This window comes from Exophiala aquamarina (assembly GCF_000709125.1).
Source record: "Exophiala aquamarina CBS 119918 chromosome Unknown aczIA-supercont1.62, whole genome shotgun sequence".
Classification (NCBI taxonomy): Eukaryota; Fungi; Ascomycota; class Eurotiomycetes; order Chaetothyriales; family Herpotrichiellaceae; genus Exophiala; species Exophiala aquamarina.
Genome location: NW_013550526.1, coordinates 1 through 9,619, shown reverse-complemented (window position 1 = coordinate 9,619; position 9,619 = coordinate 1). Strand labels below are relative to the sequence as shown.

Here is a 9,619-nt window from a genome sequence, read left to right as displayed (position 1 = left end):
CAAAAGGCTAGGGAATAAGTGGGATCTTCCTAGCTGAATATGGGAACGATTAGCTCTATGATTCATCCCCTAATTAATGATCGATGGGGTTCACAGTGTATGCCTGGTACGCCCTGTAAACTTGATCATTGCCTCATCGACTGTGATCCACGTGCTCGGTTTAACGGCCGCTTGACAATTCTGCCGTATTATAGAAGCAATTGGCTCAACCGAGGCAAACCAGGAGTCTTTTTGGGTGGTGGGCGATTAATTCCAGGTTAAATATCGCTGGATTTGCTCCCAGCGAGTTATGGGCATATAGCGCCCTAAGTAGTGGCCCGTTCCTGCTTCTGACACTTGCCAATACGCATTTCGGTTACCTTCAGTGTGGTTGCCATATAAAATAGGAATCCGAAGTATCGTAGGAGCTCAATTGGCTGAACAAACGCTCCACGGGCGCGGTTGCGGAGTTTGCTCCACGGCCGAGAGTCGCATTTCCGCGTATGTATTGGTCGCCACGCAAATCATCATAAGAGACTATGGACTCAGTGGATCACGCCCTTTCCATACAATATGAAAAGGCCTTCGAGCGACAGAAATTGGTGGCGAAATAGTCTACTTGTAGTTGTCGGAGAAGTTCATGGACCACTGGCGGAGCATTTGCACTTGCGGCGCGTGTTTCGAGCACTTGCACTTTATTTTTCTCGCTTTCTTTTTGCTTTCCAGGCAATTCAAGTACTGTACTGTACCTCTCGTTCATCAAAGAATATCTTCTGCCTAGGAATACGGCCAAAACGCGTTGGTTGAGTCATCTTTGGTACTTGTTTACTTTGCAAACTACGAAGCGCGATTTGAGTTGTCACGCCAAGAAAAAAAAGGTCACACGCTGACGGCTCAGGGGATAGTTCCATGTGTCCTCCTGATCACCGTCTGATTCCCAGTTCCTGTCCCGGTCCTCTCCCCGACGAGACCATACTACGCTCGTTTCCCGAGGCGGAATTTGGTGCCCGCTTCCCACCGCGTCACCGGATCCATTCGTCCACGACCCCCCAGGAGGTACCCGACGAGATATTTCTGGCCATATTTGACGCCGTGGCCCCGGTCGGTGCAGGTCTGGTTGAACGGGCGCACATGCTTTCGTCGGTCGCCCTCGTGGCTCGACGGTTCTCCGGTCTCCTCCAGGGACGACTCGCTCAGCTCCGAGGCGAGTGGCAAGCGGAGTGGCCAGAGGGTGGTGAGAAGGACTTTTGCGGTCTCCAGATGAAGAGCTATGATCAGACTAAGTTGACCATAAGGATGAAAGACCCGTGGTCCCTCCCCCCCCAAGATGAGAGCCTACGAGAACTGATCCAATCCTTCCAGGCACGACCGAAATTGGAAGTGCTCGAACTCCGCGGCGACCACGAAGGATCGTTGAGCCGGTGCTGGCAACCTATCGTGGGCAAGCTGTCCCACCTGCGGGAAATCAAGGTGAGCCATGTGCGCCCCCCGCAGAAATCCATCACTGACGTCGCCTAGCTTTTTGAATTCTGTCCCGGCTCAGGCTACAGACCCATCCGGAGTGATACATTAGAGACCGTCTGGGTGCGAAGTGCGGGCCCATGGTCAGGCGATTGTTGCGCCTTGCTCGATCTGGCCGCGTTACCGATGTTGCGAAAGTACAGGGCCGGCGCCATGTACAAACCGAACTCGGGATCTGGGTTTCCTCGCCTCCTGGGAAAGTCGCAAACCGTGTCGGAATTGGTTTTGAAATGTCGCCCGTGTGTCGAAGCCAGAGATCTGGCCCCGTTTCAGGATTGCGTGGAAATTTTATCACTGACGAACGCGATGGAAATCAATGAGTGCTTTGAAATCACGGAAAAGGGGCTCACGGAGATCAAATGCCTCATATATTTCTAGTCCATAGGGTTAAAAGAGACAAGAGATCTCATACAGGCTCGAGTTCTTGCCAAAAGCAGCGTAGTCCTGCGCCAACAACAAGTTTAGTGTCCATTTCCTGCTGGCATCACGTGTTAGTAGAGCTCGTTGAATCTTGGCGCCAACACCTCAGCATTCATAAAGGGTCTGCCGAAGCTTAAGATCGAAGGATGGATAGGGAATTGTTGGAGACGCGTCAGAGGGAAGCTGGTGCATCTTTGATGCAAGGGGAGGAGACAATAGTAGTAGATGCGGCACCAACACGTCCTAACGCGTCCAAAGCCGGACGCGTACTGTATACAGGCCAGCTACGCGCTTTGATCAAGGAATAAATCAACCAACCAACACCACCACCGCACAAGCAGCTAAGTCGAATGACGCGGAAGGAAGTCTGAGGCTCATCCTAGAACTGCTGCGAACTCAATCACGAACAATTGAAGAACAGGGCGCCGCAAGTATGAAGAGAAGCTGGAGGAGCTCGGGAGGAAGTATGAAGCACAGACCTCAGCGATCAACGATCGACTTGACGCCCTCACCGAACGACTGAACCTCCGATATTATGAGGGTCAACACTCGAGAAAACGCTCCCGATGTCTGCTACCTATAGAATGCCAATAGCGGAGGAAGACCTCAGGCCTGTTGTGCAGGACTGCTACACGTCATTTTATGGCATATCACAGGATGGACAACATTCTGAAGCTCACGGCTGGAGATGAAGGATTGAGTCGGTGGACGCTGTAGGATGCGCCTAGAATAATGCTAGTGCCTTATAGGCTTGGCAGCCTGCACGGGTGTAAAATCAATCAATCAATCAACCTCAGCATTCTCTCACAGGCCTAATCCTAGAACCCTAATGTCAATCGCCCCGAGCTCGTTCTTCAGCACATCGTCTATGTCCTGTCGGTATTCGGATGAGTCGGCGATGCTGCCAGTACTATGTATGCGCGAAAGATAAACCTCCTCCGGCGCTTGGCTGAGGCTCAACCGACTGTCGTTACAGTATTATTTGTCTTCCTCAGAATATAGAGAGTATAAATACACTCGGCCTTGCGCTTCTTCCGAGGATGGAAAGCGTGCCAAAAACAATTCAAGAATAGACCCGCGTCGACCCTCGTTTGTCCCTTACCGCCAGGACGACTTCATCGACACTATGCTCGACTCAGAGACGTCTTTATTCCCACGACCTGGGCTTCGCGGGAGTTGGAGGTCGCACGAATCCAGGAGGTCCAAAGATGAGGGATTCGCGACGGCTTGGAAACCAAGCGTGAGGAATGGCGAGAGAGCTCAGCGTGTCCGTCACGCATACTGTAGAGTATCCCCTACGTCTTCTGGCTGTTCCACAGTCGTTGGACCTGACCTGCCGCCCAAAATCCGCAAACAGTTCTTCCAATTGGTGTACCTCGAAGTTTCGACCGAAGTGGGCCTCTGCTGTGGGGTCGACCCGATTTCAGGGTGCCACGCGAAACAGATCATTTCGCCGTGATTCGCCAGTTTCGTCAGACTCGCAATTGATGAGCATTCCTCCGACCCACCATCGCCAGGGTGTCCATCAAGGACACCGCCTCAATCAAGACCGCGTATAAAATGCAGGACAAGTTCATCGGCCGACGCCGGAACCGACGAAGTGCAAATGAACCATGCTCGATCAACTGCCGTGGGAGTTGAGGATGATGATATATAGATTGGTGCTGGTCCGGGACACCCCAATATCCCTCGCCATCTCTCGGGGTCGCCTCGCCTCTCTTCTCCAGACCTGCCGACTCTTTCAGCGGGAAGCGCGGCCGATGTTCTACGAGGAGAACCGCTTTTGCTATCGATGGCCTCGTTCAAAGACGCTGGTCGACCGCCCGGTTGCGGTGTTCTCTCGTCTCCCACTTCTACGAAACTTCCTCCTTGATTTCGACCTCCGAGGTCAGAGACACGTCGATCAGATCTTGAATTCGACCAGGATCACGAAGAAGCTGGACGGTTGGCTGGGAAGCTTGCTAACCACCTCTCACAACCTCATCTCTCTGACGGTACAGCTTACAATCTCTCACCGTTGCGCGCCGCATACAACGCAGACTGAAGAGATCCTGTGCACCAGCTTTCGGCGCGAATGTATGGAGCTGACCGACATCATGCAACACCAGTGTCAGACATCTGGTGTGGTTTACAGCATTGCTCAGAAGGAAGAAGGAGTGACGCAGTCGTTTTGCGCGACCCTCTCCTTCATACAGAGCTCCGGCCGCGCTTTGCGCGCTGGCTCACGATGCAGTTGACGGAGAAGTTGACGTAGCTAGAAGGCTTATGGGAGGGTTTATATGGGCCTAAAGGTTGTCGCTGTCATATCTCGGCTCGCCAGTAGTTCTACCCGAAATTTTACATGCTGGCTGCGAGATCGACCTGACCTCTCGCGAAATTTTATGCCTCTGGGGACCAGGAGCCCCCCGCATACGCTTCGAGGATGCTGGACTTTCTCGATGCTCCACCGAGAGCGTCGCTTTCGCATGAAAAAGACCGCCGACACGCCACGTTGAGGACGCCTGCGGAAATTAGCACGTCGAGTCCCGGCCCTTCGATGGAGACGCAATTGCAGTTTGTGGGAACAACCCAAGAGTTGCCCATGGGCATCGCGGGGACGTGCGTTATTCTAATACACCGTACTCCAGTTCCACGCCGATGCCTCTTCAGCCTGCCTTCCGCCAGCTCGTGACAACAGAAGAGAAGTGTTGGGTTGCAGTGAGGAAATCGGCCTCATCTGGATGGAATGTTTCTGGATCGATTTGCACCCACCCACACCTCGCTATCGTCGTTGTAGTAACGATGGAGAGGTACTTGTGTAGGATTCGTTGGTTCGATGGCGTCTTCGACGAATCCTCCCGGCTGTCTAAATCTAATCTTCCCCTATCGATTTTGAAAGTATGGCTTTTGGCTTTGGTAAATTTACAGCCGAGATGACCCTTCAACGGGTCTAGAAATCTCTCGAACGAGGCCGGGTCGACACCGTCACCCAGAGTGGGTGTCACGAAGGCCCCTTCATCCGACGGCTGATCAGGGAATTCGCATCCACAGTGCTGTGGCCGAGATTCAAGGACGAGAAGGACTAGTTCCTCCCCTCGAATGAGGTTGCCATGATGGGCTCGATGTTATCAGGCGGATCAGGGGACAACAGGGTGCTACCGTGGGACAGCAGCGCCACCAGTGCGCGAGGCCAGCCCGATGGTTTCCAGACAGGTGGCGATATGGGAGACTGCGCGTTAGGTCACCATTCTATCTCGCAGAGCGGATACGTCGTGCATCCCCATCCGGCCCGACGGCCACGATGACCATCCCTGATGTTCGTTGGGGCGGGAATGGTGATGATGAAGGAACGTGATCACCACCGAACATGGCCAGTTGGAAACGGGAAGACATGGCTGGAGAAGTCCGGGCTGAAAGCAGACATTCATTCCAACGGTCCAAAGAGACGACATTTTCGCCAATGGCGCGCCATAGAAGTACGACGCACGTGATTGGTCCAAGCGCAGGGAGTTGAAGGATTCAGTGCTCTGTGGCCAAACCATTGTTCGAGGACAAGTGTGTGTGGACACTGCCACACTATTCCACCACAGAGAACAACGGCGCAAAAAAAATGACGTCCATTTGGATCAACATGTGTGGCTTTGGAGGTGTACGGTAGTTAGTGCTAAAAATATCTGCACTCCGCCTTTGGTGGGACTGACTGTAACTAAATAGTGTTAACTTACATGTTCCGTTTTGAATTCCGACCTCTTGGGATAATGTCCTCGCTGGAGACAGTCCTTTCTTTTCAATTATTGACGCAGCTAGTCGATCTATTTTCTCACCACTTCTGGGTGGTTTCGAACGCCCGTCTCCCGTAAAATTCGTCCTCTCGATCAGAGTGTAACACGCCGCGCTTGCGGTAGCAATAAAGAGAGGAGGATGAGGCGCCGGTCTCGGACGCGAACCCGTCCCAAGGGAACACGGAGTTCGTCGACCTCTCAGTCATATGTACGTGTAACCCGATATTTACAGAAATCGATTCGGAATTTATACAGCAGTACAGGATCAGAATCCTGATCTTTTTCACCCCGCAGTCGCGGGCGTTCTTGTACAGTATCTAGTTAATATCGCAACCACTAATTTATCTTCTGGATTGGCCACTGGGACGCTCTGCCTGGAAGAAAACGACCCTGTTTGCGGTCCGTTTCGGTCCCTTCTCCTTTACCCTGCCTCCGGGAGGTAAAATGCTCCATCGTAGCCCAAAAAGGTGCTTCCCTTCCCTTCTTGTCAGTCCAATAGTCCTCTTCGGTGCTCATTTTCGATCCCTTCACCGGCCACGCGGCATGCCCGGGTTTTCAAGAGCATCCATGGAGAATGGGGAGATTTTGGCGACCGATCACCTAGTGGACGTTGCTGTTTTCGTTGCCCAATGGTACCTCGGCCATTATTCGATGTTCTAGGCGGGCGGACATATAATTCCAGCCCACTGCCGGATGATCTTAAGTGGTCACGGAGGGGTTGTAGCATCCCGCTCATTACTCGGAGGGTCTGTAATTAGTGGCGTCCCAACCAAAGCCTGGCCGCGAGAACAATTTACATCTCCGTCCGGGAAATGGTCGCCCAAAGTTCATCCAGACAGCTCAAATGGCATTCACTGTTGTTGCTCGGTCCCATCCCAGTGGTGTTCTCTCTGTCGTCCCACTTGCGCCTCGATGGGTGCATCGAGGTAGGTAGCTTGACCAAGCGTACGTGGGCGAACTCGACGGTCACGATCGCCGACCCCAACCCCACGACAATGAGCCAGTCTATCAGCCTTGCCGGGGAATCGGTGATCACTTCCATCCTGTCCACAACGGCCCCTCTCTCGACAACCGCGCCGACGACGTCGGTCTCGGTTTGGACCGTGGCGGATGGCGACACCGGTGAGGAGATTGCCTCCGAAGTGGGCGTGCCCTTCGTGGTCATCTCCCAGGCGAATCCGACAGCGGTCTGGACGGCACTGTCGATCGGACAAGTGCTCGACATACCGCCCTCTCCGACAGGGGTTCCCACCGTCACCGGCAGCGTGGCGGGAGGGCTACTCGACCTGGACGCCGGATCGACCAGTCCTCAAACCACGTATGTGACTTATAGTGGAGACGGATCTTCCCAGGACGGCTGGCCCGCCGTTGATCGGTGGCTGGCCTTCAGGGCGGCGTTCGAGAACGTGAGACCGCATTTGGGTCAAGACTGTGTGGGCGGTGTGGCCGGAAACACTGAGGATGAGACCGACCAGGTAGGCCAGGCCATCCTGTCGGTCGCACAGGTCGCCCAGGTTGACCCCCGCTTCATACTCGCTGTCGTCATGCAGGAGTCGACGGGATGTGTCCGCGTGCCGACGACGAGCAGTGTCCACCCCAACCCGGGCCTGATGCAAAGTGACCAAGGGTCAGGGTCGTGCAATGCCAACGGGACGGTCAGTCAACCATGCCCTTCGGACCGAATTCGACAAATGATCTATGACGGCACGGCGGGCCGGGTGGGCTCCGTCAGCCTCGTGAGTACCCTAAATCAAGCCAGTGGCATGGGTTCCCAGGAGCTCGCGCAGGTCTACTACCGGTCCGCCCGACTGTACAACTCCGGACCCGCCAGCTTGGACACGACCTTGGCATTGGATTCGGGCGGCTCGACGAGTTCATACGCCAGTGACGTCGCGAATCGCCTGTTGGGGTGGATATCGGGGCACAGAACTTAGCATCAGTTTGACACAGAGTACGGAGCATGGGTAATCGGTGGTCCTCGGCTTTTTTTTTTGGCTCGGTAGGCCGTACCTTCCGGACTAAAAGGCAAAGTCTGCGGTGCCCCGTGCAGTTTTAACATTGACCCTCTGACACGAATGCGACTCACCCGTCAGGTTGCGGAGCTCGGCTTTCATTACTGAGGAAAGGCTGTACACCGTATTCCGTATAGTCCGAGTGTTAAATTTGATTAGTAGATGAAACGCTTGGCCCGTGGAAAAGGACGATGTGGATAAACTATGCAAAAGCATACCAGTGGCAGGGTAACTCTCAACCTTTCTAACTGAGGACATGCGCGAACCTAAATGCCTGAAATAGACCATCTATACTAACCATGCTGCCCCCCAACTAAAGAAAGGGATGGACAGTGGTGGTGTAGATAGACAGCCTTTGATGCTTTGCCTGCCATATTGCTTAAAATAGACGATTTCCCTATCGTAACTTAGGTCGATTCGTCCGGGATTGCCCTACCGCTCTGCTCCTAGCACCTCTCTTCCCCTCAATGTTGATAGGTCCCGTGTCCAGGAAGCCCGCCCAGCAGTCCCCTTGGATCGACCTGGGTCGCGGTGTCGTCGTTGCGAATGTCGTTGGTCAAAAGTTCAGAGCACCCTTCGCGAATGGTTGAGGAAACAAGAAGCGGAATTCCGAGCGAGAACTAAAGTAGAGCGAGATGCTGCCTCATCATTCTATGAGTTAACAAGTTCATTGACGCCTAGGCTACGGTACCTGGATGAGTCAACCTTAGGCAGGAATTAGAATTCTGGCAGCGGTTACAGTAGACAACACCCCATTCTCATTTTGTATCGCAGCCATACTAGGCTCCCGGTTCGTTTTGAGCAAGAGCCACAGCCCACCTACACCAACATCTCTAAGGATAAACTGCAGGGAGGCGCAATGAAACAGAAGTTGTTGAGACGACAAACTAGCTTAAAAAGAAACCCCGATTCAAAGATTTCCGTGCGAAGTTTTACCCAATCCAAGCGAGCCTCTACGCTAGTATAAGTTACCAGGGGTCATGTTCGTCTCATTCAAGAGCGGAATGTCCCTCCGGGAAACGGGTTGCCTTTAGCTTTAGCGTATGAGCCGCAGCCAGATCAGCCATAGATGAAGCGAGATGCGTGGTGGCAAAGCGCTTCGTCTTGTCATCGTAAGTCATATAACGGTTCAACTTTGTGAAAGTCAGTTGAAGTGGGTATGTTGCATATGGAGTAGACCTACCGACGCCAACTTGTGTCCTAGCCACAAGCACCGTTCGGCTCGAGGTGCCGCATGGCTGGGCATCTCGAGGGTGCGTTCGTCTTCATCTACAACCTGGCCATGGAAAAAATCGCCCGGGAAGTAATATGGAGACCAGACTAAGCCACGGATGAGAAAGTCCTCAGGGAGCTGAGGTCCCGTTCCGCTTTGTTGCTGAGGAAATTCTTTGGCCTCGATCCGGTTGTCAGAGACGCCCGAACGGCTCAACGAATTTAATGCCTGGACCAACTTGGCCCATGGAACGTAGTTTTCAACGAAAATTAGAGCGCCAGGTACGTATGATGAACTCCAGATGTACGCCAGCGTGATATGCATAAACGGAAGGATGTTGCGATCCCCAACCTTTTGCGCCACGATGGAAATGGAGGAAAACCAGATCGGAAGGATGTACGACGTCACCTCATCCGACGACTCGAATTTTGCTTCGGCCTTGTCACCTCCGTGGGGTCGGACCTGGCGGAATCCCTCGGTGTGAATGGGCCCATCCCGCCAGAACTTGGCATGGATCTTCTCCTTCAGTATGGGATCTTCAACAGGGTCAGGGTCAGATGCAAGAGCCTGGGGTTTATCATCATCCTGGATTCCTCTGATTTTCTCGTTGTTGGCCTGGAAGGATTTCCAGAGATGATTGTCATCACTGCCGAAATCATACATGAGTGCGATCAAGGATGAAGCAATCTCAGCTCCCATAACCTTGAAGTTGG

General features: G+C 53.3%; 2 protein-coding genes across 2 annotated transcripts; one reads left to right on the top strand and one right to left on the bottom strand.

The window, feature by feature from the left end:
- Nucleotides 1-6,676: 6,676 nt before the first annotated feature.
- A1O9_13096 (uncharacterized protein) lies at nucleotides 6,677-7,615 on the top strand (the record flags this gene model as incomplete). The annotated part of the gene is made up of 1 exon (XM_013397989.1): nucleotides 6,677-7,615. The coding sequence occupies one exon, from the start codon at nucleotides 6,677-6,679 to the stop codon at nucleotides 7,613-7,615; it is 939 nt and encodes a 312-aa protein (XP_013253443.1).
- Nucleotides 7,616-8,682: 1,067 nt separating this feature from the next.
- On the bottom strand, nucleotides 8,683-9,605 carry A1O9_13095 (uncharacterized protein; the record flags this gene model as incomplete). Its single annotated transcript, XM_013397988.1, has 2 exons — nucleotides 8,683-8,826; nucleotides 8,877-9,605. The coding sequence occupies 2 exons, from the start codon at nucleotides 9,603-9,605 to the stop codon at nucleotides 8,683-8,685; spliced, it is 873 nt and encodes a 290-aa protein (XP_013253442.1).
- Between the last annotated feature and the right edge of the window lie 14 nt (nucleotides 9,606-9,619).